The following is a 27,679-nucleotide window of genomic DNA, read 5'->3' as shown; positions in this document are numbered from 1 at the left end:
CAAGTGGTGGAATGGGCCAGCCTGGGTACCAGATTTGGCTCTGAGAAACTGGGTTAGGGTTAGGGTGGGGGGAAATAGGAACCCCACTGGGGTAGATGATAATTTTGGCCAAGATGTAGGATGGAAAGGTGAAAGAACGTAATAACCTACTCTGCCCCCTTGGAGCCAAAAACTGATCCTCTGTCAACTTTCCTAGGTTTGGGGCTCTGGAGCCATGAGGCTTTTACTCATCTGACGTGTGTTCGGCACCAACTGTGCACCAGGCGTTTGAGCAGCCTGGGAAGGTGTGCATTTGTGCATATCCGGGGGTGCCCGATGGGTCCAGTGAGGAACTTCTGTGCACACCGTGGTTGTGTAACTGCGGCAGGTCTCTAGCTGGGAGTTGCACTAGGAACCTTTCCCTCATGCGTTTCAGCTGGGCGGGAGGCCATCAGATATCTCGGCTGCCTTTCATCACCTTGTCCCTGATAGGGATCATCCTGGGTGAAGAAATCGCTGTCAGTCACCCCCACCTCTCTCAGAGCCAGAAGGCCTGATTGACAGGCACACACCCACGGGGGTGGGGTGCGGGGGCCAAGGGGCTGGCCATCTCTGGGAAGGCAGGGAACCGGCATTCTTGGCAGGGGAGGCGAAAGAGGGGGCTTCCATGTGGAAGAGGAAGGAAATATCTAGAACCTTTTCATCTCCACAGGAGAAGACCAGGGAGGGACAGTCAGCCCAGCTATCAACCCCGAGGGAGCGCCACCCTCCTTCTGCATCAACAACCTCCGGGCAGGATCAGACCCTTCAACAATCAGCTCAGCTCTGCCCCCAAACAAAGGGAGGTGAGGCTGCCCAGGGCTGCAGGATCAAAGAGAAGTGTCCACCCCACCCTGCAGCCAGCCTGGTCCTTGCTGCTGAGAGACCATGAGTCAAAAAGGAAACCGGAGCTGGAAGACAAATGAAGCAGTGGTGTGGTTGATGACTTTATTATGGCATAAAAAACACAGGCTGCTTCTTCCTCCTCCTCCCCCCACCCCAAAATGGGTTCACAGCACTTAAAGAAAAAAAAATCCTACATTTCTCCTCTAGGGGGCTGCCTAGAAGGGGGCAGACAGCCAAGCAACCTAGATCTATAAAAGAGGGGAGCAAAAGAAAACCTATCCGAAGCCCTCACCAGCACACCTTAGAGCTCGGGGCCTCCATGGGGGGAATATCCGTGCTGTCCTCTCCCCAACGCACATTTGGGAGTTCCCCTGAGGACGGTCACTGGGAAAGGCTGTCCTAGTGGCAAAGGGAGAGGTGGCTGGTTTCCTCAGCTGGAGGAAAGCGGCATCTCACACCCACAGCGCCCTCCCTCTCTCCCCCTCATCCACCTGGCCAGGCAACCTGCAGGCACTGCCAGCTCTCTTCTGCCCCCAGCCCTCTCAGCAAGGAAAGGGACCTCTGGTTGGATTAGCAGGAGGTAGGGGAAGAGGGAGCATAAAGAAAGGACATTACTTCTTAACCTACCCCAGGCCCATGCGTCCTTCAGGGAGAGTCACCCCATCCCTCTTAAGAAGGGCTCTCTTCTACACAAACATATTCCCACCCAGATCCCAGCCCCACTTCCCAATAGCACCCACTCCTTGGACTGATATCCCCAAGGAAGGAAGAGATGCTGTGGGCCTAGGCTCCAGGACCTTGGCTGGGGTGAACAAGATGGGGTCTCCCTGGCTGGAGACCCCAGGCTCAGTAGAGAAACACACACACACACAGAAACACACACATGCATAGGTACACACAACATGAACACGCATGTCCTAATATTAAATAAAATACCCTTTGCTTATAACTTAAAAAATCAATACACAACTAATCCTTGCACAGGGCTCTGGGTGGAGAAAGAAAGGCAGGGAAACGGGAGGTCGGGGGGAATCTTAAGGCCGCTACCTGGAGCCTGGGAAAGCCCACTAGCTCCAGGCTCCTGCGGCCTGTCAGACCCTGCCCCCATCAGCTTTTTTCCTTTTGCCTGGCTCAGCCTCTTCTGGCTTCACCCCTCCCCACGTTCCCCACTCCAGGATCACCATCAGGACGTATTTCTAGCATCTAAAGAAGGGAAGAGGGACAGCTTCCTGGACATCACCTCAGAAGGCAGGCCCCTTCCAGTGACAGGACAACTTCCTCATATGGAAGGGGAGCCCCACAAGAGATGAGATGGGGAGGAGCCTCCTAACACACTCTACAGGAGGGGCAAGGCTTGTAGGCAGCACGAAAGGGGAGGGTCGAGCTAAAGAAAGAGTGGGGCTTAGCTTCTCTGCAAGCAGATGGCCAGGCAGGGACAGAGTCCTCCACTCTGAGCAGGAACCGCTGGAGGTCCCTCTGCTGGGATACCCCCACCTACCCTCACCCAACCGAGGTAACCCTCTTCCTTCCATCCCTCAGGGGAGGGCAAAGGCCAGGCACCAAGGGTGAGGAACTACATCAGTTCTGGAGCAAGGGCTCTTGGCTGCCTTGAAGGCCTGCCTGGGCTGACAGATGAGAGTGGACTACTGAACTTTACTTTTATAAAGACCAAGAGTTAAGGACTGAATCAGAGTTAGAGAGGGAGGGGCTTACTTCCACTCCCTGACCAAATCCCTTTCTCTCATTTTAGAGGAAGACTTCCTTGCTCAACCGCCACATCTGGCTCCCTCCTCCACCCCACAGTTCTGGCTGGAAGCTGTCGCCCATTCTGGCCCTCTTCCCTTCTTCCCCCGTGGCTCCATCACACTGGGTCTGGAAGGCTTAATAAGGAGGCACATCAGAGACATTATTTCTGCGGTGACAACCCTCCCAGGCCAGATAGAAACTCCTCCCTTAGGGGGACCCCCAGCCTCTGCTACCCCATCTCAGCGCTCCCTCCGGAAACCCCGGGGTAAAGCACTCTAAGGGGGATGAAAGGGACCCGGGCCGCAGCGCGGCTCCAGAGGCCCTTTTATGTCCGGGTTCCCAGGCGCTAACGACGTGTCCAGACAGCTACCCCCAGCGCCCGGGGCGGCCCCACTCCTCTCTGCTCCGGGGACGCGCCGTATCCTCCAACCTATCCCCTCGGCCCTCCAGCCGCCGTAGGGGTAGTCCACCCCAACCCCCCAGCCCCCCAGCCCAGGGGCGTGAAGTGAAAGAGCGAGGAAGGGGAGAACTGATGGGCATGCGCAGCTCCTCCCCGCCCACTCAAACGCGTCCGTCCTGTCCAGCCCCAGAGACTAAGAGACCCCTAGCGACCCGGCTCCCTGACCCCCGCACCACTTTCCCTCCCTCTCCATAAATAACCACCTTCTCTTACTCAAGCCACCCCCCCACACACACAAGGGCATCAGGCCAGAGGGCTCTCTTCTGATGGCCCGAGGGGAGACCAACGGGGAGGCGGGACGGGGAGGCGGGACGAGGAGCTCAGTTGCAGGGAGCCGCGCTGCCCTCGGCCTCGCGCTTGCCTTTGCCCCCGGGGGGCTCCGCTCCGCCGGCCTTGCCCTCTCCCGCCGCCGCCCCGGCAGCCTCCTCTTTGGCGCCCTCGTGGGTTTTCATGTGTTTGGCCAGGTGGTCGCTGCGCATGAAGACTCGGCTGCAGACTGCGCAGGGGAACTTCTTGGTGCCGGTGTGGGTTTGGAGGTGGCGCTGCAGCTCGTCGGAGCGCGTGAAGCGCTTGCCGCAGAAGAGCCAGTTGCACACGAAGGGGCGGTCGCCGCTGTGCCAGCGCAGGTGTGCCTTCAGGTGCGATGTCTTGGCGTAGGCTTTCCCACAGCCCGGGATGTGGCAATTGTGCAAATGCTTCTTCTTGCCCCCATCAGGCCCGCACGGAGCCCCCAGTCGCTCCGCCTCCAGGCAGTTGGGGCAGCGGCACACGGTCTGGCCTGAGCTGCGGGGCACTGACCGCCGGGAGCCTTTGGGCCGGGCCGCCCCATCCAGACTGGTATCCAGCCCCTGGGATTCCGGGGCGGCTGCTTCCAAGGCCTTCGCCCCGTCGGGAGGCCCGAGGAGGTGCTGCCCTCCGGCGGCTGGGAGGAGGTGGTGCGGGTGCGGGTGTGGGTGGGGCGGCTGGGCACAAAGCTGGTGGTCTCCGACGTAGCCCCCCAAGCCAGCCTGAAGCGCCCCGGGGTGGCCAGGTGAGGTCAGCGCGCCCTGAGTGTGGGGGAGGTCCATCCAGCTGGTACCCGGATGAAGGTCCCACCACGAGCCATCCTCGGTGCCTGGGTGTGTCGGCCGGAACCACGATTCGTAATGGTGTGACATGTCCGGCTGCAGGAGCTTGGAAAAGGGTCCCGGGGCCAAGGGACTGTCGCTTTCCAGGTCCTCGCAGGTTATCCGAGAGGAGGCCCCCGGCAGGTCATAGCCCTGTGAGAAGTCCACCTCTGGGCCCAGCGGGAGGCTCTGCAGTTCTCCAGGTTGCAGAGAGGAGGGGTAGTCCCCGGCCTCGGGGCTCGTGTGGCCCTGGTATGTTTGGAGAGGCTGCACGTCGAGGCGCGGCGGGGAGGCGGGAGGCGCGTCCGAGTGCTGGCTGCCCAGAGAGCCACAGACGGCGGTTAGCATTGCCGGGATCCGGGGTGGGGTGGGGGACAGGGATGGTCAAGGGCACCTCAGGTGGGACCTAAAGGAAGCAAAGATGAGGTAAAGTAAGGAAAGTAACCATCTCATTTTCCGTCCTAGCCCAGTTCCCTTCCCTGTCAAATGCTTCTTTCTCATATCCAGGTGAAAAAGAGGAAGGCATGTCTGGGTGGGGACTAAAGATCAGTTAAGAGAACTTGGGAGTGCTAGGAAGGGTTTGAGGGTGTGAGGTGCAGAGGACGATGGAAGTCTACCTTCCCCTAGGTGATCCCTCCTATAGGACCCAGCTCATCCTGGAACTTGGGCTGGTCCCAGGCAAGTAGGTCAGTCGGATACAACTAGAGTACAGTGCTGGAACCATTGTAGCTGCCCAGCCCAGTGGGAGGGGCAGTGGCATTGCCCCATAACCCCTGCCCCCATGCCCGCCCACCCGCAGATCTGCTGCCAGCCCAAATGGAGAATCTAGGCCCATCTCAGCTTCCCCAGTTTAACTCATGACACAGTTGGGGAGAGGGAGGTGGTCTAACCCAAAGCTTAAAGTGACCTGACTTCCCGAAGCCCAAAGCAGGTTCTGAGGTTTTGGAAAAAGAGCTCTCCTTCCATCCCTGAGGCATGCTCAGTGAAGAAGAGCATTTCACTGCTCTACACCACTCACCCCAGCTCCCTGCCTGGCTGGGTTGCCTCAGCCCCACCAAACCCACTCCCATGCCCCGTTCCCTCTGGCAAGGACTTCACCTCCCTGGGGTGCAACTGCAGTGCCAGTTTCCAGAAGACTTCTCCCCACCAGAGAAATTAAGCCCCCCTCCCTGTCCTGACCTACACCAGTGCCCAGCCAGCTTTCTGGCTGCTACCCCTGCCCTCCTCCAATCTAGAGGAGACCAGATGTGAAGCTCGGAGGGGTCAGCCAGAGAAGAGCTTACCAGCACGCTCAGGAAGATAAAATTGCCACCCCCTTAAGGGATTCAGGGACAGAGTGGGGGAAGCAACAGGAAAAGCCAGAATCACACAGAAATTAAGAGGAAGAATTACCCAAAGAGATTATATAGGGGGTGCATTCTAGGCCTGGATCATTTTTAGGAGCTCTCCAGATGATTCTAACATGCAGCCAAGTGTTGAGAACTACTGCTCCAGGCCAGTTCTCTTATTTTAGAGAAGAGAAAACTGAGACCATATTTGGAGAAGTCACTTGAAAAAAATTTATTCATTCAGTCAGTAAATATGTACTGTATATACCTCTGTGAACCAGAGGTATATACAGTATATTCCTGGTCTGTTTCTCTTTCCCTAAACCACTGGGAACCTAAAGAACCCCCCACCCCTCGCTGGACCACATACCTGTCGCTTGAAATTCCCCCTCATCTCACCACCTCTCCCTAAGGTCTGGGAGCCCTGCCTGATGCCTGGAGTATGTGAGTTTGGGTGCCTGAGCCTTCTCTGATGATGGGGGAGGAGACGCAGTGGTTTAGGGCAAGGACTTTTCCTTCCTAAATCAGGATTCGGATGACCCTACCCCCCCCCTTCTGCTTCTGGGACCAGGGAGGTCGCCCTGGTGGTCTGGGAGAGGGAGGGAGAGGGGGATTGGGGCGCCTACTCAGGCTCCTGCTGCCTCACCACAAGAAAGGAACAGGGTGAAGCGGCAGGAATGGAGCCTCGGGCCCAGGCGGGGCAGCCCAGCAGGGGCTGGGCGGGAGCAGTGAGGCCTGGGACCCTAATAGCTTTTGGCGCCTGGGAACGGCCCCAGGGGTTGGGGGCGGGAGGGAGGCTAATGATCCAGGCTCCAGAGTGGCCTCTCCCGCCGCATGGCCAGGGAGCCCAATCCTGGGATGCACTAGCCTGCTACCGAGATCTCGGGAAGGGAGACAGCCGGGCGCGTACCCCTGCTTGTCGCTCCCCAAGGCGGGAAAGCTGGTAGAGACACCTTCCTTCCGCCTTCCGCCGGCTGCCTCTCCCATCACCGGTGCTCAGGTGGTCAGGACTTCCGTACTCCCGGTCCTCAAGGTTCCAATCCTCCAGTTGTCCCAGTCGCTCCAGTTTCCCCAGTCTCCAGCCTCGCCCGTCCGCCCCGTTTTCACTCCGCCGGGGCTTTAAGCCCCTCGGATTCTTTAAGACCACCTCCCCCGAGGCTAGAGGAGGCTGTGGCGAGTTCCGGGCGCGTCTTTCAGAGACGATCCCCGATGCGCGCACCCCTCGCCGCCCTGACCCGGGCTCCTACCTCGAGGCTGCGCTCGGGCGCCTGGCACGGCAGGCTGGCGCCCTCCCGACGGGCGCTCCTGGGCCTCGCGCGCCGGCGGGCTGTCCAGCGGCGAGGGGCAGGAGCCGAGGGCGAGAGGGGGCCGCAACAAGACCCGGCGGCTGGCGGCGGAGGAGGGGCGGAGAGAGGCGGCGGGAGGGCGGAGGGCGGGCGGGAGCCGGCGAGCGAGCGAGCGAGGACAGCTCCGCCTGTGACTCACCGCGCTCTCTGCCTTCATCCTCGGCCCTGCGCTCCTTTTTCCCGAATTCGCGGCCCCGCCCACCTCACCTGTGGCCGCCTTTAACCCTTGCTGGCTCTGCCGGACCAGAGGCCGAGCCGGGCCGGGCCAGCGGGGAGGGGGCGGGCGGAGGGAATCGCTATCTATGTGGCACCCTGCTCCCTCCCTCGCTCCTCCCTGGCCCCTGCACTGCTGGGGCGAGGGGCCTGGGCAGAGTGTTTCCGAGGTTCTGGGGCCCGCCCCATCGAGTGGAAAACTGCCCTCGAGCTGTCTCGGTTTGGCGGGCACTCAGGACTCTGACCCTGCGGGAATGCAGGAGAGGGCGGGTCCTTCGGGTGATACCGAGTCACCCTAGGGCGCCGTTTGCCTCCACGGCCCTCCACCCACCCGCCCCAGTCGGGCAGCGCTGCCCCAGAACTGAGAGGAAAGAAGGAAACAGGATTGAGCGCCAAGGATGTGTCCGGTCTACCCCCAGACCTGGGCCGTGAGAAGTAGGTCTTGGCCGCTGCCCTCCTTCACCATTCCTCCCGCCGCTTCTTTCCACCACCAGCACCTTCCGCGGTCCTTTGCTCTCTCTTCTTGCAGCCCGGCTCTCTTTCTCCGGCCACTCACCTTTTTTCGAGTAACCTCCTCCTCTCCTCTTCCCATCCGTCTGGCCCGTCTCTACCTGCCCCTCAGCCCTCACTCTCCATCTACCCTTGGGCAGCAACCCCAGCGCCTCCCAGGTCCGCCTCTCCAATACACCCGAGCTCCCTTCGGTCCCAGAGGTGCTCAGCCTGCGCCCAGCCACCCTCGCCCCCGCGCGCACCCGGCTCTGAAAGATGGGGCAGGAGCTGCGATAGCCCTGGGAAAGGACACTTCTGCAAAGATTTGCGCGACCCCTTGCCACCATTCCTTCCCGATTCTCATCTGAATGTCTAAACCCAAGGTTCATAACTTTGGGGAAGGGTCTTGGATTCCTTTGAGAAAAACAAATGCACATACACAGTGCAACCCTCTGCAACACAGTGCAGAATGTCAGGGCGTTTGCGACGCCCACCTAAAAACATCTCAAGATCAGAGCTGGTTGAGATATCCAGCGCGGTGGGTAGGAATGTTCCCCTCTCCTCCCCCGCCAGGAATGGCCTGTGCGACCGGGTACGAAACTCCCTTCCTGGTGGGTGCCTCCCTGAACCGGCCGCTTTGACCTCCTGAAATGACTCTTTTGTTGCAGGGGGCACTCTGATCAACTTCCTAATTTTTTTCGTTGCCTCGGTTGGCTTTCCCTGCGGACTCTGCCATCTGCTTTTTTAATTTCGTTTTTGTTTTTACAGTCTATTTCGTACAGCCCGAGCAGAATTTAGGCTGATTCATTTTCGCAGGTACAGCCCCGATTCCACCACCGTTGGTTTACCTGTCCTGAATACGAAATGCGACTATTAAACAGCTAAACTGATCCACAAGCCACTTGAAAATCGATCTTTTTGTGTGTGGTTCCCCCCACCAAACATACACATTCTCATATCCAGAATCAGGGTCTGATTCATCTGTGCAAATCCCTCTTTTGTAAGACTCAGTTTCCTCATCTGGACAACCTGAGTACAAGTTGGGAGGGTTTCCTGGGGCTTAAAGGAATTGATGTTCTTAAAACACTTAGCCTGTGGGGCCCCTGGTAAGCTCATAGTAAAGGGAAGATATCGTTGGTAGCGTTATAATTATTAAAAAAGTCGGTTCCCAGCAAATGTTTGTTGGATAAAGGTATATTCACAAAGATCTTTGGCTAGAAGTTGACAGACCAAAATTCTAGCTCCAGCCCTGCATTTGCTAAGCTGATCTGGCAGATGAGGTTGCTCTGAGCCTCAGTTTCCTCGTGGGTGAAATGCGGTTAGAGCAGCCACCCTGCGGGGCAGAGAACAGGCACTTGGGAAGACGCGAGGTGCCTCCCAGATGTCAGGGATTGTACTTTCAGATCAGTCAGATTTCATTCCCGACTCTTGGGCCCCTGAGATGTAGATTCTCAAGAAGCGCTCTGGGTCTTTGTGACCACGGCTAAATCGACAGCCCTCTCTGTCCATATGGTTTTATCTCCGTGCACTCAGCCTGCAAATCTTGACTTAGTTGGGTTTGCACCTCAGTTCACAGCCATGTCCGGAACAGAGTTACAGGCTCACATTGCAGAGCCTGCTACTCGAATTCCTGGGTTAAGTCTGATTCGACCCCTAGGCATTCTCTTCCTCCTCCTCCTCCCTGCAGCCCGCTGGCCTCTGGCTGTTCCCCAAAGCTGCTGCTCTTAAGGTGCTAACACCTGAGCAAGGATCTGACTCTCAATGGGAAACCTGAGCCCCCTCTCCCATTTATTTATAGGCACCAGATTGTCTTGTCTTCCTAGCTCCTTCCATCTTTTCCTGGAAAGAAGAGGGAAAGGGATCCAGCCCCTGGACAGTAGACATCCCACCCCACTTTCACCCCAGGCCCCCTTTCACGCCACCTGGTCCTGACCCGCAGCCACCCGGGTTTCCCAGAAGCAAAGACCCTCCATCTGCCTGGCGCTCATCAGCATGAAATTCAACCGCAATGCAGTTGTCTCAGAAAACTCAGCTGTTCTGACTTCCTGCACTGCCTGGGTTTCTGCCTCTGACTCAGGGCACTTTCTTTTCTTCCAGATACCCCTCTGCTTTTGTTCCTTTGATTCCAGCCCTTTCAATTTCCCACTTTCTAGATGTTTCCTTACTTAATGGTGCTCATGATCTGTTGACGTGACTGCCAAGATCACCACTGCCCACTGCCATGTTCTTATCTCACCTCAAAGTTGAACCATGCCACCCACTGAGATCTGCCCAGGACTTGGGCCATTTCTACTCCTTTCCCTCATTCCACTAAAGGGGTAAACAGACAGATTTTGCCACAAGTGTCTGTCTCCCATTCTTGCCGCCCCTCTGCTTCTCATGCCTCATTTTAGTCAGCAATCCACTTTGTACCTGGAGCAGCCTTGTTGGTCTCCATGCTCATAATAACCAGCATTTATTTATTGGGCACCTACTACGTTCCAGGTGCTTCACACAAATATCTCTAATTTTCATGGGTATGCAGCAAAGTAGTTGTTATTATCCCCCCATTGTACAGGTGAGGAAGCCTAGGATTAAAGAAGTTAAAGGACCTGCACAAGATTACAGAGCTGTTAAGGGACAGAAGGAAACTGAGTCCAGATCTGTCAGGCTCTAAAGCACACGTTCTGCCTGTTGTTCCATCCAGCCTCACCATGGCAGCAGTGATGGCCCTGGCAGCCCGGCTCCCCTAGATCCTGAAGGTGGAGAGGACGACATTTTTAAACTATTCCCCAGATCAAAACCATCAAGATCCTGTTACTAAGATAGGACAAACTGGTCCCATCTTGGATTGGATTGCTGTGGTCTCTTCCAAACTTCAACTGTCCCTCCATGGAGATTGCACTATAAGAATATAGATATCTGCATTCTTATAGTGCAGAACACTATAAGCTGTTCTGCCCATAAAAATTGTCCAGTGCAAACCCTCATTTTGCTAGTAGGGGAAATTAAACCCCAGAACAAGGAGGCAAGTAGCTCAAAGTCACACAAGTTAGAAGCAGAGCAGGGACCAGAACCCCAGTCTCCTGATTCCTGGTCTCCTAGTTGCTCACTCTTCTCTTCTCCCATCCCCCGCTTCCAGGCTGCACTCAGCCAACTGTGAGCTGGTGATCACGGACGCTAACACCTTCCTCATATCCCCTCCTCTCCCCCACACTCTTCAAGGCTCCTGGGAAACTGGACAAGGTCCAGAGCTGGAGCCAAATGGTTTTCTTTCGTTCATCCTTTATTCACTGAACTAACACTTACTGAGGGTCTACCCAGGGCCAAGCACTACTCTGAGCACTAATTCTATTATAAACCCAAATGTCCCTAGCATCACAACCACTCCCAGTCTGAAAGATGAGCCCAGCTGAGGCTAGTGCGTTTATGTGTGTGTGTGTCTGTGTGCGTGTGTATCTACAGATGTATGTGTACCCACCATGCCTGTGTGTAACCACCACAACAGTGTGTACCTACACACCAGTGTGTACCTTTGGGGCTTGAATGTGGGGTGTCTGTCCTCTCTCCTCCATCATAAAGTGTGTTCCCCACAGGCCATGCACAGTGGTTTCTCCCTTATGACTTCTGCAGATATGCTCTCATGCATGAACTTCCATGTGGTGAGTGTGTGCCCTGTATGTCTGTTATATTAGCCCATCTTTTTCATCAGAATGAAGTCTCCAGTCACCTATTAACCAGTGAAACTGGTGAATCACCACTGTACTTCTCCCTCATATCTCAGCCCTGTCCAGAGGCCTCAAGGAACCCTCTTTCGTTCTCCATGCATCCACTATCTCCCTCTTAGGTCCCCCTCCCCAGTACAGAGAGAATCAAGCCTTTTAACCCCTTCTCAGTGACCCCCACTTTAGAGTGAAGACCTGATCCTCTTGTCCCCTGAACTGGACAGGGAACAGCCCCTCTTACCAGTCCATGGAGCCCAGAGTTGGCAGCGGCAGGGAGGGGCAAGTGGGGGTGATGGAAGAGCCAGGCTTTATAAAGGAGGCAACAGTAGGCAACAGTCAGAGCCAGAGTGGGAGGTGAGAGACTCGGGCAGGGATGCTGCCAAGTCCTCACGGCCTCGGAAGCTTTTAGGATAATCCAGGAAACAGTGGCCCCCGGCTCTCCTGGGGGAATGGTGGGGCTGAGATCTGAGTCTCTGAGGTCTGCCAGGAAAGGAGGATTTCAGCTGGAAGAGGCAGCTGAAGGTGGGGGTGGGGATGGGGTTGGGGGGAGCAGGACATCCTTCCCTCCCCAGAGGTTGGGCAGTTGGTGGGAGAGGGACAAAAGTGGTTCTTTCAGGATGGAGGAAATGAGAGCATCACCAGGGGAGAGAGCTGGGATGGCTGGAACTCTCCAAATTCCAACCCCCTCCTTTTGTTTCCTCCATGGACATGGTGGGAGAGAAAGAAGTACCACTTTTAAGACCTCACACACACACACACACACACACACACACACACACTCCCCTTCACATGGTCCCTCCCTGCAGAGCTCCCCAGCAGTGTTCCTGGCTACTCTGGCAGCTGAAGTGGGTCTCTCCTTCTCTGCTGGAGCCTTGTTCCTCCTCCCTTTCCTTTGTCTCCTTTTCAGTTACTTCTCAACTTGGAACCACCAGGAGGGTCCAATATAATTCACATTTTGGATCTGGGATCTCTCATTGTCAAATAGGGAGGGAAGACCCTCTCCCTGACTTAGGATAGCATGGGGCAGCTTGGAATGGACAAGAATTCACCTAGAACCAGAGGCAGAGCCCAGCCAAGAACTTTTATGGACAGTTCAGGAATCCCAGAACTCCAAGAGAGTGAAGAGGCTGGGAACGTGGCCTGGAAAGGGAGAAAAGGCCTGGGGGTGAATTTAGGTGGGCCCCCATCGTCCCCAACTAGTTACATGAACTGAGTTTTAGGGTGGTTGTGAGTTTAGGCATGCTGGCTAATAGGAGCATGTCCTGGAGCAGAGAGGGACAGAAGAACAGGAAGGGGAAAGCAGATGAAACAGGATAAGACTGGTTTCCCAAAACACTCTGAAACTAGGAATTATGACCCACATAGGAGAGTGGCCTGGAGACTTTTCTCGTGACCACATCCCATTCAGTCAGGGCATCTTCGCCCTGAACTCTTCTCCTGCTCCTCCCCCTACACCCCTAGAAATCTCTAGACTGAAGATTCCTAGTCCTCTCATTAGCTTTTCAGTACTTATCCTGTAAAGGCCCCAACAGGTCCTTCCTCTACCCATTTCAGAGATAAGAACATTGAGGCCCTTAAGAGCGCGAAAAAGCTCAGCAGGAAGCTACTCATCAGGCAGGAGAGAGTAGAGTGGTCGGGGGCTTAGGAGGCAGAGCTGCACCCTTTCCTTTAATCCCAGGGAAAATTAAGAGGACAGGGCTCCCTGGGGGAGCCCAGGCGTCAGGAAGGAGGCAGGCTCCAGGGAGGGGCTTCTCTGGCCCTCCCCACCTTCCAGCCCAGAAAATCAGAGTGAGGGGGGAAACAAGGCGAGGAGACCACACAGGTGGAGTAAATAATGTTAATACCGGAGCATTATCACTAGGGCATTTCCTCATGGATAAATGTCTCAAATACCAAAGGATGCCTCCAAATTATAGTTAATTACAGAGTTGATTTGCATAAATTATAAGGTGAGCATACAAATTCTTTCAATCAGTTCCATATGCTTAGGTAGCTGGTCCAGTCCAAAATGGGAGAATCTTGTGGGGTGGGGGGTTGGGCGGAGGAAAAGGATGAAGCCCTTGGCCTGGACCTGCTGGCCCACACCCCTCCCCAGCTCTCTGATCAGTAAAGAGTGCGTGGAGACCCTGCCTGGTTTGCGGGGAGGGGCTTTACCTGGACCCTGGTTCACCTGGACCCTGTCTGGCAGGAGACCCCCTTACCTCCTCTCTATTCGCACCTTGGAACAAAGTGCTTTCCCACCACCAGTCATGAGGTAGGCAAGTGGGGGGGTGCCCAATGGGGCCTCAACCTACATGTCGGGGGTGGGACTCTGGAGCCCAGGCATTCAGAGGAAAGAGGGGGTGTTGCATGAAGCTGAAGGCCCAGCAGGGTTCGTGGTAGATTCAAGCCCCTCTCTCTTGCTCTCAGCTCCCCCTGTAGCCACCCCCACCCAGCTCCAGCTCACTCCGAGCCAACCCTCCAATCCCAAGTTTGATGTTACCGCTGCCTGCACCTTCCAGGTGGCTCCTCAGAGGCTCAGACTCCCAGACTTTTGTCTCCAGTGCCTGGGCCCATTTCCTCTGCCCTCGCCTCCCAGCCCCACCTCCTCCCTCACCCACCTCTAGCTGCTAAGACTCTACTTCCTTCTCCAGCTCTCTAATTTGTCCTTCCCTCCCTCCTGGCCCCCATTCTCACCCAGAGGCCTGTCTCCCACTCTTCTCTCCACCTCTCTCCTCCTCCCCCAGCCTCCCTCCCACAGAGATCCCGGTCCTCCCCTACACTCAGCTGTCAACTTTGCTTTTCCCCTCCCATCAAGAGCTTTCTGCTGCCCAAGCTGCTTACCCTCCTGCCCTCAGATTTTCCTACCTCATGCCATCCCCCAAGTTCTTACTGTGTGTAGTTCTCTAATTTTTTTCCATATACCTGCTCCAAAGGCAGAAGTTACTGGATTAGCTTGGGGGTGGGGGGGAGGAGGAGGCTGGGCTAAGGCTCCCAGATGTGTGCAGGTGAGAGTTTACCTTAGTCTTCAAATCCGAAAGTGAGAGAGAGAATGAGAGAGAAGAAAGGAATGAAGAAATAGCCTAAAATGGTTTTTGGTACTTGGTAAGTGTGGCTTAAATATTTGTTGAATGAACGAGTGAATGAATGAGTTGGAAATGGGCACTGATCTGTGAAAATTCTAGAGAGGTGCCAACTTGGTGACAGGAATTACTTTTTTTTTTTTTTTTTCCTGAGAGAGCACAACGAGGATTTATTAAGTGGTAGGTAGTACGCTCTGAGGGGGACAGCGGGCCAACCTGGGTGAGTAGCTGCCAGGAATTGCTTCTCATTTGGATTATTTTTTAGGTCTCCTATGGGTTTTCTCCCACTTCTCTGCCCACCTACCCAAGGTGTCCCGCAGACCAATACCAGATTAATCATCTTGAAGTGTCCCTCCACCTTGGCACACTTCATCTCAAACACATCCAATGGCTCCCCAGTGCTAGCCATGACATTTAAGACCCTCCTACTGGGCCTCCATCACCTTCTCAGTCTTCACTTGCAATGGTCTTTGTACAGACCCTCCAGCCCAGCCCACTGGACTTAATCTTCACTAAACATGTCTAGCCTTCCTAGTTTGCTCCAACTATTTCCACCCCTGTCACCCCATCTGCCCTCAAGAAAGCTTCTCATCCTCCAAGCTCCAGCCTCATGCTTTCTCTATAAAGTCTTCTCTTACCAGCATGTCACTGGCTTGCTCTTGTGAACTTCCCTAGCACTGATTGCCACATGCCCTGTTTCCACGGAGTTGTCTTATCTTCCCTACTGGTCGGTAGGCTCCTGAAGGGCAGGAACCATGTCCTTTTCATGCCACACAGTCCTTAGCTCAGCACCTTTCTTTGAGAAGGGGCAGATAGGCCACAGATGAGTGAATTGGAAAAGTGCTTCCCTGGAATCAAAGCTTCCAGAAGCTCCTCAGTCGGGGAGGGTAACGGTGAAGGCAGAAACCTGGGTAGGGAGGGAAGACACAACAGAAGACTTGACACCCAAAGATCCATGAAGGAAGTGAGCCCAGCTTCCCCACCAGCTGTCCCATCACCCAGCCCCTCCCCCACTTGTGTGATGTAGGTTGAAGGACCTAGCAAGATGTCTGAGACATGAAGGGTTGGGGTGAGAGCCGGGGGAGAGTGAAGCGCTCTGCCCTGTCAGCCTGCTTGGAACAAAGAGTTAGAGGTTTGGGACAAAAGGAGCAAGGATAATGAGTGGGAGCTGGGAGAAAGGGCTGGCTAGACAGCAGCCATGGAGAAAAGAAGAGGCAGAAAAAGCAGAATCCTCTTTGTCCCTCTGTGGGCAGTTAAAATTCTTCTTACCAGGGTGGCAGGATCCTGATCATGTCATGCCTCAGCTCAAAATCATTCAGTAGCTCCCCATTCCTTGCAAGAGAAAGTCTATACCCTTTGGCCTGGAATTTAAGCTCCATTTCCCCATCTGGTCTCAGCCTACCTTTCCAACCTCAACCTCTCACTCCCCAGGCTCCAGCCACAGGGAGCTTCTACTCCATCCTATTGTTCATACATTTTTACACCCTATAGTCTTCTTTGTCTGAAATGTTCTTCCCCATTTCTCTGCCTGTGAGCTCCTATTGATCCTTCGAAGCCCAACTCATATGTCCCCCTCATCTATGAAGACTTCCCAGTTCTCCAAGTTACCCTTTTCTGTGTTCCTAGAGTCCTAAAATATAGAGACCTTAACACTGCCTGATGGGTGATACGATTAGTTGTGTGTGTGTGTCAGCTCATGAGCCCCTTGAGAGACTGGAGTTTTCTCTGTTCATCTTTGTATCCCCCCAGCATCTCGTACAATGACTAGTGCTGAGTGTGCAATAAATATGTGTTGCGCTGAATTGAATTGCGCCCTTTGCAGAGAATGGGCTGCCAGGCCGGGGGTTGGTGGGTTCTCTATAAATCCCATTGTCGCAGCCATCCAGAGTTTGCCTCATGGGCATCAAGATGTGGCACCAAAAGCACAAAAGCATGCCTTGACCCTTTGTCTTTCACCCCTCACTGTGCCCAGGGCCCTGTCAGGAATCCAAGATCAGGCTGGTGGACGAGGCTCACTGAGAGGCCCAGCACCCTGTGTCGTGGCCAGCCGGGCACTGTCACCAACCTGCAGCCAGGGTCACCCAGACAGCCTCCAGCTGGATCCCACGAGAGGGTAATTAGAGGGGAGGGCTGGGATTCAGGAGCTGGCAGGCGAAATCTGACAGGGAAGGGGGGAAGCAGGCAGTGCCCTGGAAAGGGGGCTGGTCTCATTGTTGTGGTCTGTCTGAGAGATTCCTCCCCTTTTTAATTTGCTTCCTGATTGAGGGGTTGGCTCTGCCTGCCCAGCTCCCCAGTCATTATCTGCTGCCGGTGGCTCAGGTGCTGGCGAGCCTGGCGTGGCCCCTAGGTTATTACCTGGAGCTCTGGGGGTGGCAGAGGGCTGCCCCTCTGGCCAGGGTGGGGGCCTGTCTGGAATTTGCCCTGATCCTACCTTCCACAGGGCAGCCATCTTGATGCCTATCATAGTGGACATGCTCGCACAGTGGGGGGGGGTGGGCTGCTTTTATGGGTGACAGCTGGTCCCAGGGGGACTTTAAAGTCTAGAATAAGCTTCATCTGTAAAGTCCCTACAATATTGATTCGGGAACCTGAGACACATAAGACGTGGGTGCTAAAGCACCCAAAGTCAGAGTCATTCCCCAAAGGCTAGTGAAAGGTACTGAAGTTAGACATCAAGAAGAACTTCCCAGCCATGTTGAGAATGAGAAACAGAGGGCAGTGAAGCTTGGTGATTCCCACCCTGAATTCCCCCTGTTCTGCAGCGTTCAGAAAACCGAGAGTCATAGAGGGGAAGGAGTATCATTGATCCGAGAACCTGTGACGACCAGAACCCAGAATCTAGAAACTCCCTATAGTGTGGGCGCAGGGGGCTCAGGCTCCTCACTGAGCACCCTGGCATATGACACCTCTGACCTCTGCCCAGTGTCCCTGAACACAGCCTAGAAACCTACAGGGGAGGGCACCCTGGCCTCTCCCTTTCTCTGGGTCCCCAAAGCTCTGGCCCTTTGCCCCATCCCTGATTGGGCCTGTGGGCTTCAAGGACAGGAGATAATATCAAGACAAACAGGAAGTGCTGAATTAGAGACTTGAAGTTTGTTGTTTTAGGGGGCTCCCAGAGCCAAGCAGCAGTGCCAGGTTGGCAGCCGGGAGCCTGGTGTCTGCCTGCTCTCCAGGCAGCAGCTGCCCCTTCCCACCCTCACTCAGGACCTCGGCAGGAGGACTCCCTGGAGAGGAAGGGAGTGGGGAGATGGGGCATGGCAGGGAAGGGGTTAAACAAGGGATTCTTTTTTCCTTCAATGGCTGACTTTTTGCAGTGTTACCTCTGATTCATATTGGGCATCTAGTCACTCATTCGGCAAATGTTTGTAAGTGCCTGCTTTGTCCTAGGAACGTGCTGAGCACAGCCCCTTCCCCCGTAGCTAACATACTCCTTGCTGGAGGCAGGGGGTTTTGTTCATCGCTCCACACTCCCAGTGCTTGGAAAGGTGCCTGGCACTCTATGAAGGCTTTATGAGTTTGCTGAATGGACTAACGGAAGGATGGATAGGTGGAAGGAAGGAAGGGGGGGGGCCCTTAGAATGAGTCTAGGAGGGTCCCATGATTTTTCAGTCTACTGGACTTCTTAGTGGGAGCACCGGTGAGCCACAGGTGTTCTCCTCCCCATCCTGGCTGCCCCAAATGAACCTTTGAGTCTTGATGCCAGTAGGTGGCCATTGTCCATTCTCTTGCCCAGATGCCACCTGGGAGTTCAACTTCTAGGCTGCAATCAGAGAAGATGAGGAAGGAGGGCTGATCAGGAAACATGGGAGGTCCACGGGGTAAAGCCCACCAGGCCACGACAGTCCCCTCCCTGGGCATCAAGGTGCTAGTGATCTCCCAAGCCCGGAGCTGTTGGCCCTCCAGGGCCCTGGCGAGCCGCCCTCTGCCCCGGGTCCCCTCCTGCCTCGTGGTGGTACCAGGTAAGGCTTGGGGCATGGCAGAAGCTGAACTGAGAGCCACCCCAACTTGTTCCCGTGGCCCCATCCCCCATCCACACCCAAGAGGTGAGATCCTGGGGCAGTTTGCATCTGACAGCCTGGCATTGACTCATGCCAACGGCTTGGAAGCTGCAGTAATTAGAAGGGAAGAGGGAGAGAGGGGGAGAGAAGGAGTGCGAAGGCAAGCTCAGGAGAAACCTTCTCCTGCCTGCCGCAGGGCAAACTACTTCAAACGAATTCGTTTCGCTCTTGTGAAACTGAAGACAATTTCCTTTTCTGTCATAAAACAAATTATTGCTCATCAGAAGTGCTGGGCTAGTCTCTCTCCTGAGGGTTTTCTCCTGCTCCCGTGCAGGGCCCCAGGTGGACAGGAAGATGGGAGTGTCAGGGGAGGGGGTTCAGGGAACAGGAGGCACCTGAGGAGGGGCAGGGAAGGACGTGTGGAGAGATTAATGTCCCCATCAGGACTGAAGCAGCACTATGTCCTCCTTGTCAACCTCCTCCGCTGACCAGGGAAAGGCTCTGACCACCGGCATCAAAAGGGACTCTGGGGAGGTCATCTCACACATCCTCCTGCCTCAGAGCCAGGCTGGAGAAGCTCCACTTCCTCCCTCAGGCACCTGTTCATGGGGTGGAGGGGTGGGGACAGGAAAGGGAGGCCCAGAGAAGTTGAGGAACTTGCCAGAGATCACTCAGCAAATTAATTAATGGCAGATCCAGGATTAGAACCCAATGGGTTCTCTTCCAGGCCAAGATTGGAGGATGCCTGGGGACTTTTGTTAGCACTTTATGACTTGGAATGGCTCCAGTGAGCCCATGGCACCTCAATACTACTACCAGGCAAGTAGGGCTCAAGAAAGAGGGACCAGTGGAGCAGATTCCCTCCATCTCAACAACTGACCCCCAAAGCTGGCCTCCCCCATGTCTGGGTAGGAAGGAGACCTCACCTCTCTCAGCCTTTGCTTTGATAAACTCTTCCAGGGAACCTCCTGTCAGACTCACCAGAGAAGCCATCAAGACTTTCTTTCTGCCCCACCGCTCCCCACTAAACTTTCATAACTCTTCCTTCCTCTTCTCTGCCCTGCTCCCTGGGCCAGAGCTCAGGGACACACCATCCTTATCTATGCTTTAGCTCCTGCCAGTTTTTTCCCATCACCTCCCTGATAATTGCCCTCCCTCACATCTTCCAGCCCTGCTCTCATGGACTTTTCTGGGACCTGGGAAAATATCAAGGTTCCTATCTCTGGGGTGTTTCTAATAGGGGTGGGGGGAGATCCAGGCCCACCCTCAGGGAACTCCTGGCTTACTTATGTAAGACCCAACGCACACACCAGGAGAGACGCTGGCAGACTCTGGGTGAAAAATCAGGGGACACCAGGACTAGGGAGACAGGGCAAGGCAGGAAGGAGGACGCATGGCCAGGTGAAGACCGACTCCCTGGAGAAGGAGGGGAAGGAATATGTGAGGAGATGTCTGGAGTAGAAAATCCAAGCCACAGAATTCTTGGAGATGAGGAGGAAGATGGGCCCAGGTTGGGGAGGTATCATGATGCCTGGGAAGGGGCTAGGAGGCAGGACACGGGGTCACCAGGCAGCTGGGAGGGTCCAATATGAGCAGCCATTTCCAGGCTGGAAACCCAGTTTTATGCCGGGGTGAATGGAGAAATCTGGGGATGGGCTGCCAGACTGGAGCAGCCAGACATCTGTGGGGAACAAAGGGTTGGGGACAGCATTAAGGACAGAAGGGAGACAGGAGAAGTCCCCCTGTCCACTCTCTGCCCAGGCACATGCTCCTGACTGGCACTCCTCTGCTCCCAGGAGAAGTGGGGTCTGCCACCTGCCCAAGTTCCCCACTCCATGATACCCCTAAAAGTTCTTCCTTGTGTCCGACTGCAATTCCCCTGGTGGCCAGTGGGGGCTTGGCAAGGAGAGGGGAAGGAGGGAGACTGCAAGCCGCTGCCCCCACCTCACCCCGCCCCCTACACTCCCACACCCCAAAAGTGGCTTCCCCATGGCTGCGAGGGAGACAGGGAGGAGGAGGTGAGCAGAGGCCAGGGCTGGGAAAGGATCGTGTCTGGGCAAAGACTCTGGCTCATCGGACATGCCACGCTGGGGATCTGAGAATCCTCGGTGGGAATGGGCCGGGCAGGCAGAACAAAGGATGAAAGGGAGGTTGTGTGGCCGGCTGGGACATACACACCCTCTGCTGACATACTTCAGCGGCCGGTGACCTCAGCCGGCCGTCAGACCCTGTCTCATCACGCTGCTCCAGGGGGATCCCCCTGCACCCAGTCCCCAAACAGGGCCTGAGAACATGAAGTCAGGTAGACTCCTGGAAGGACCTGCTGTCAGGATGAGCTTGGGGAATTGACTTTCCAGAGATGGATAGAATCAGAGAAGGGGATGTGGAAAGGTGAAGAGAAATGATGAGGCTTAGAAGGAAAGTGGGGAAACTGTGATATCGGCGCCCCCTGATTGAGGATCCAGCGTACCCACGATCGATGATTCATGTCTATGCAAGCACTCTGACAAGGACAGGGCAGGGCCCAGGTTGGCCTGGGATACAGGAGATTTGGGTTAGACACCAAAAACTTCCTTGCTTTTGGTTAGTAGGACCATTAAGGGTCTGAATGTAGAACCCCACAGCCAATATTGAAAGTGTGGAATCAGGTCTCCTGTGCAAGGGCAGATTGCCGCTTGGCTCCACAGCCAGTCAAGAGGGGACTCTGACCCTCCTGCCCCCAGCTCCCCTGGACCTACTTAGCTCCCTGGGCCTCCCAAGGAAACCCACCTCTAGCACCTCACCAGTTCCCATGGCCCAGGACGGGGAGGAGGACTGTGGTGTTAGGGTAGCGGCAGCCTCCCATTTACCCGGCTCTGGGGAAGGAGTGGGCTCTTACTCAGAAGCCCCCCCTAGTTGGGGACCTTATCTGCTTCTCTAAAGACCTCCCCACCCCTGGAAGCCCTCACAGACCCTCAGGTGCAGCCAGACTTGCACATGACCCCTGCCATCCCCACGCGCCCAGACATAGATGGATACATCTCCTGCACACTTTCACATGCAATCACATAGATCCTCTGCCATGACACACATACACACACATGCACACACCCCTTCACTCAGCCACGCACCCTCATAGGTCATCACCGCTGAGAGGCTCATTCAGACCCGAACGCAGAAAGATGCTGTGGAGTCGCTCCACTCCCCGTCTGCCCACAGCGACCACTCGTGCACGAGCCCACACACGGACCCCCCTCACTGTGTGACCGTTACCTGCAGCCGTCACATACACTCTCCTGCTGACACAGCGACCCTCACTCCAGAGGAGCCCTGCACTCATGTGCCTCCATCCCACACTGGCAGATCCTATAGTGAGCACCTGCTCTGTTCTGGGCACTGGGCTGGAGGCAGTTCCAATATGGCGCCCCGAGGAATTTGTTCACAAGGTGATAGGAGACTCGGACCAATAAACAGATTGTTGCAAAGCAGTGTGTTAAGGGCGGCAGAGGAGTAAGCACCAAGTACTATGGGGACTTACCCAGTCTTGGGAGTCCAAAGAGATTTCCCACTTAAAGTGACACCTTTCCCATACTCAGATGCACCCCTGCTAAAGGCTCAGGGCTTCACAACCATCAGGAGGTAGGTATTAATATCCCCGTTTTACAGGAGAGAAAACTGAGGCTCAAATAAGTGAGAGCACAGTCATGCAGCTGATAAAGTAATGGAACACAGACTCTAACCCAGAGCTGCCTGAATCAGAGCCTAGGTGCTCATGGTCACCATTAAACTGCCTCCATCAGGGACTTGAACTTTCATGCTCTCAGGCCCTCACCTACTCTCTAGAGCCATTCAGCAACCCTCCTAATGCCACCCAGACCCCTCAATCCCCAACCTTCGTGTACACACACAGGCCCACCCTCCAGCCCGCTGCTCGCACGGGTCTTCCCTCCCAGATGACAGGGCCACTTCTCACTAGAGAAGCCATAATAGGCAGGTGCTGAGGCTGCTGCTGGAGCTTTAGAGCAGGCAGAAGGGAGGGAGGAGAAGGGTTCCTGAGGAAGGGGGCTTGGGCGCTGGCACGGGGGAGGAGGGAGGGGGCTGGCTCCAGTGCCCTCTCCGCTCTGCAGGTGTAATTAGCCCTGGCAGATAAAAGGGCGTCTTTGAAAGCGGGCGAGATCCTTGTCTGTCAGCAAGGCGCTCTGGGTGGCATCGGTAGCTTATCCTGAAACCACACATGGCACCAGAGTCAGGCTGTCTGGGCGCTACCCAGGAGGCAGGGAGGCCGACCCCAGGGGCCCTTGACTCCCCACTCCCCAGTCTCTCGGCCCTGGGCTCCCTGCCTCTTTGGGCAGGAGCTTCTCAGAACGAAGAATCCTCCAGCACCTGGCGATGCCAATCCCAATAGGCTGATGCCCCATCCCCGGGGCCTGAGGGGATAGAGTATTTCTTCCCCTCCCCCACCAAGCTGGACAGCAGGCCAAGGACAATGGTTCTAGGCAGTCCTTTCATCCTGAGATCTCAAAGCGCTGTCTAATTAACCCCACCCAGGTCAGGGACTTCCTCTGAGTCCCTTTGGTGGGGTGTGGTGGGGGACCAGCAGTTCCCAGATCCCATCCTGGATAGAAACCCCGAGAGGACAAGGTCTCCCAGAGTGTTCATCCTGTTTGGGACCTGGAGGTACTGAAAGGGATCTCAGGGGAGCCTGAGTTTGAGACCTAAAGGGGATAATCTCTGATACATCCCATCCCACCCCTCACAGTCAGGTTCAAACTCAAGCAAAGGATGAGTCTCACAAACATGTGGGGTGAAACAGGCCAGATACAAAAGAGCACACAGTACACAACTGCATTTATATGAAGGTGGAAAATCGGCAAAAAAATGGTATATGCTCTTTGAGGTCAGAATATTCTGTTACTCTTGGGTGGGGTAGTAACTGGAGGGGACACAGTGAGGGCTTTGGGGTGGTGGTCATGTTCTGTTCCTTGAGCTGCATTCTGGTTACCCAAGTGTGTTCACTTTGTGAACTTTCACTTCATTTTTTAACTTGTGATTTACTTATGTCATACACTTACGGCATCTTTCTATATGCATCTCATAGTTCAATAAATGTTTACATTAAAATATTTTTACATGTCAAGCCAAAACTTTGCTTTATGATTCCTTGAAGGGGCTCTCATATCTGTCTCTTTCCTCAGCTGGAAGATCACAGGGGTCACTCCAGAATGAAGACCTAGTGGGGCCAGATTCCTGGAGAATTTCTTGACTGTATATGTGTGTGTGGATAAGAAGGGGGATGGATATGAAGCTCTACACACTGAGCACGTTGGTGGAGGACCCTGCGCCCCTTTCCTGCCACCGCCACTGCCAATACTCACACTAACACACTAACCAGTTCTACTTTGCTGAAAGCCAATGGATGCTTTGATGCCCAAGGAACCAATGAGATTGCCAGAATCTCTACTCTCCTCTGCCCCACCCCCTCTATCTGCTCCTGAAATCCATTCCCAGTCAGCTCCCACCTTCTGCCTACCACCCCAAGTCAGCTCTGTCCCTTTCATCTTCCTCCTCTGCTTCAGGGCCTAAAAGAGGTAGCTGGGGAGAGGTGGAGGGGTGTTTGTGAAGGAGCCTTTGGCCTCTACCTCATCAAATGACATCCTTGCTTCTTTGTCCTTCCTCCCCCCTGGAAAAGGGTAGGAGGCATTGCTTTCTTCCACTGCCACTGAGGGAGAGGGTTTTGAGTTGGACCTTCCAGACAACTTCCTGATAACTGAGGTGGTAAGAAGTGCTTGGAGGGACCAGGAGGGAAATGCATGAACACAGTGACAGTTCTTCCTCCTGATACTGCCTGTCTGGTTGGAATAAATGTTTTTGGTTTCTCAGCTGGTACCCCAGAACCCACAGCCATACCAGATACTGAAACTCTGCCTGTGCTGTGTGACCTCAGGAGGGACCCACTCTTTCCTGCTCCGAACTCAGTGGGGAGACCTGGTCTACACTGGTTCGATGGTCTCCATAACCTGGAGCCTCAAGCTCACCTTCCCTAGTTTTCTGGCAAATCCCAGCACTCCCTGAACTCATCCTCTCTAAGTAGCTCCCCTAAAACACACTGAGAAGAGGGATTTGTACTTTTCTGAACTTCCTTCCAGCAGGCAGAGTCCATGACCTTCTCAAGTCTTCCCAAGGATCTTCATTTTATTCACTAATTGTATCAGAAACACCCAGAACAGTGTCTGGCACATAGTAGGAGCTCTATAAATATTTGTTGGATGACAAATGGTTCTTATGCTTGGAAAGTCCCTCCTCCAGAAGTCCATCCTACATCCCTATTGCTGCCATTTAAATTTTCAGTTGTCTGGGCCTCAGAAGAGAGGGGTCATCTGCCATCAGTTATGATTGATGGCACACCTCCTGTGTGCAAACCTTTGTGATATGCTACTGTCTCTTCATAATTTAAAGAGTCTTTGTACAGCATGGGGAAGTATAGACGTTATTTTCTGGTGACTTTAATTGGAGTATAATCTATAAAAATGTTGAGTTGCTATGTTGTACACCTGAAACTAATATGATGTTTTAAGTCAAAATACTTCAATTAAAAAAAAAAAGGGCTTCCCTGCTGGCGCAGTGGTTGAGAATCTGCCTGCTAATGCAGGGGACACGGGTTCGAGCCCTGGTCTGGGAAGATCCCACACGCCGCGGAGCAACTGGGCCCGTGAGCCACAATTACTGAGCCTGCGCGTCTTGAGCCTGTTCTCCGCAACGAGAGGCCGCGATAGTGAGAGGCCCGCGCACCGCGATGAAGAGTGGCCCCCGCTTGCCGCAACGAGAGAAAGCCCTCGCACAGAAACGAAGACCCAACACAGTCATAAATAAATAAATAAATAAATAATAAAAAAATTAAAAAAAAAAAAAAAAAAGAGTCTTGGCTCATCCCAGTGTCTCTCACTGCCTCCCTCCATCCTCCACGTCCAGCCTTCATTCAACTTCAATGGTCTATTCTCCAAGAGTTACCCAAGATTTAATAAAATACAACAAGAAACAAGAGGCTTGCTTTTTCTAATTATATTTGTTCTTTCTATTTCTTCTTTTGTCACCATTTAAATGAAGGCCTCTCCATTTCTCCATCCTTTTGTCTCTGTGTGCCTCTGGCTCTCTGTGTATCCTTCTCTGTGGCCCCTCTGTGTCTCTGTTTCTTTGCTGGAATCTCTGTTTCTTTCTTTGTCTGTGGGTGTGTCTCAGGCCCTTTCTCCCTCCATCTCTCTCTCTGTTTTCTTCCTTTTCCTTACAGCAAGTAGGTAAACAGGTGGTTGAGAAATGGAAAAAGGGTGGGGTGGGGGAAAGAAGAAGAAGCTAGAGTGGAGTGTTTTCTCCCAGGTATCAGGGTCGCAGGTAGCTCCAACCCTAACTGGGAGCGAGTCCGGACAGGTGCAACTCCTGTCCAGATGTTGCGCAAGGGGAGGCACGTGCCCAGAGCCCGGGTCTGGGTCAGGTTCCCAGGCAGGGACAGGGGTGCAGGATTTGTTCAGGCCAGAAATATCCTTTCAGGTCCCTGTCCTGGAGACAGACCCCGGCCGGCCGGGACTTCTCCTCCCCACCCGGCTTGGGGGTGGCGGGGGGGTGAGGAAGGGGGGAGGCCGAGAGGTTGCTTGTCGGGAAAGGACAGTTGGGGACCGGGGAGGGGAGTTCCCTGCGTCTGGGCCGCGGGGGGAGCTGCAGGCCAGCGGGGGTGAGTAAGGCCCAGCGGACGCAGGAGGCTCAGTGGCGGCGGCAGCGATGGGGAGGAGGGTAATTACGCTGGGAGGCTCTCGCCACAGCACGTCCCCACAAATGAGAGGCCCCGGGCCCCAGACACCACACAACAAAGCAGGAGGCAATTATTTGGCTCCAGTGGGAGGGGACAGCCCTTCGCCGGCCCACTGCCGCTGAGCACTCGGCCTCGCCGAGGGCACGGAGGCTAAGGGTGCAGACTCTGCTCTCACCGGCCCCCGAGGGCAGGGGGACCCGAGGGACTCCCGCTGGGTTACCCTCAGTGGGGGTCCCCGTTCGGAAAGGCAGAGCTGTAGGAGGCCCTCAGCATGATTACAGCCATCGCTCAGCCAGCCCAGAGCCTCCCACAAGGCCTCCAGGAGGCCTCCTGGGCACCCAGGGAGCCGGGCAGGAGGACCCGGGGCAGGGCTGGGGCGCGGGAGGCTCTTTGTCGGTCCTGGGGAAGCCAGTGGCCACCACCTGAACCCCACCCTCCACCCCTGTTATCCAGCTGTAGCCACGCAACTGGCAACCAGGAGGTTCTCAGGCAGGTGGGCAAACCACAGAGGAGGGAGCAGGAGCCAGGGAGATTCCAGAGCACGCACATGGCCAGGCCTGGAATTCACACAATCGATATGCAAATCAAATGCAAATTTGTCTTCTTTTTTTTCCCATCAAAAATCTTCAGATCAGGTCCTTTTGGAAGTGCAGTATGCCTGATCAGCCAGGGGGTGGGGGGGGTGGGGTGGGGGGGCTGGTACCCTGGCGTCTGCTGGCCTCCCTCTCTCTCTTCATCCACCCATGTTAGCTACAGGAAAACTGTTAGAAATCCTGTTACTACCTTGGATTCATTTAGGGCCTTCCTGCAAAGGACTTTCCCCTCTCTAGATAAAAGGGCCCAAAGTACAGATGGGGAAAAAGAGGCCTTAAGAGATTCGGGTCCTCTCCCCTGTACTAACAGCCCGCCTGGAGGATGGCAGGGCTCCTGGAACCTTCTGACAATAGCCCTAGGTTATCAGCGTGCTTACTGGGGGAGGGCAAAGAGTGAGGACTAGGAGCCCTAAGATCTGGTCTCTGGTCTCAGCTCTGCCCCTAACTTGCTGGGTCATCTTGTTCAAGTCACTTCTCCTCTTTAAGGCCCGGTTCCCCTGGATGTCAAATGACCACCTCTGGCAAAATGCTCTTCCAGATGTGGAGTCCTCTTCTTGTACCAGGGCCATCCTGTGCTGCTGCTCAGAGGCCTTTGAGACCACTGTCCCCCTCTTCATCCCCACCAGCTCTCACCCTTCCCTGCTCCAGGTCAACGGAGAGTGAACCCCTAACCCCTGTCTTTCTCTATCTTCAAAATCTCACTCAAAATCCACTTCAGGAAACCTGCTCTGATTAACCCTGCTGAGCTGATTGCTCCCTTATGTTGGGGTTCCCACCATCTGTGAAAGGCTCTGCTTGTCCCCTAAGTTTGGCTTTGTTGTTATTGTTGCTAAAAGAACTCTTAAGTAATTTTGAGGATGTGTGTAATATCCCCTTGTGCCTCCACCCTCCACCGCAGGCTGCAGGCAAAGATTGTGTCTCTTCCACTGGACTAGGGCCTTCCAAAGGACCTGGGCGGTGTCCTGGGGACAGAGGTCCCCATCAGGGTGG

General features: G+C 54.8%; 1 protein-coding gene and 1 long non-coding RNA gene across 5 annotated transcripts in view; one reads left to right on the top strand and one right to left on the bottom strand.

The window, feature by feature from the left end:
- SP6 (Sp6 transcription factor) overlaps positions 1-8,303 on the bottom strand; it is a 36,357-nt gene extending 28,054 nt beyond the window's left edge. For 2 of the 4 annotated variants that reach the window (XR_014238900.1, XM_082374443.1), the window contains exons 1-2: positions 6,752-8,303; positions 3,432-4,582 (exon numbers count right to left, since the gene is read on the bottom strand). Coding sequence is in view for 3 of the 4 variants with exons in the window: in XM_082374443.1 (XP_082230569.1) it covers positions 3,432-4,524 (1,093 nt within the window). In the remaining variant the exon portion in view is untranslated. The other 2 variants (XM_082374441.1, XM_082374442.1) reach the window with 2 other exon arrangements.
- Positions 3,637-25,810, top strand: LOC309619333. The gene is made up of 3 exons (XR_014238905.1): positions 3,637-3,708; positions 16,291-16,431; positions 23,491-25,810. It is a non-coding gene; the product is annotated as an uncharacterized lncRNA (long non-coding RNA).
- Positions 25,811-27,679: the final 1,869 nt, after the last annotated feature.

This window comes from Balaenoptera borealis (assembly GCF_965194805.1).
Source record: "Balaenoptera borealis genome assembly, chromosome: 20".
Taxonomy (NCBI): domain Eukaryota; kingdom Metazoa; phylum Chordata; class Mammalia; order Artiodactyla; family Balaenopteridae; genus Balaenoptera; species Balaenoptera borealis.
This window is presented reverse-complemented; position numbering and strand designations above follow the sequence as displayed.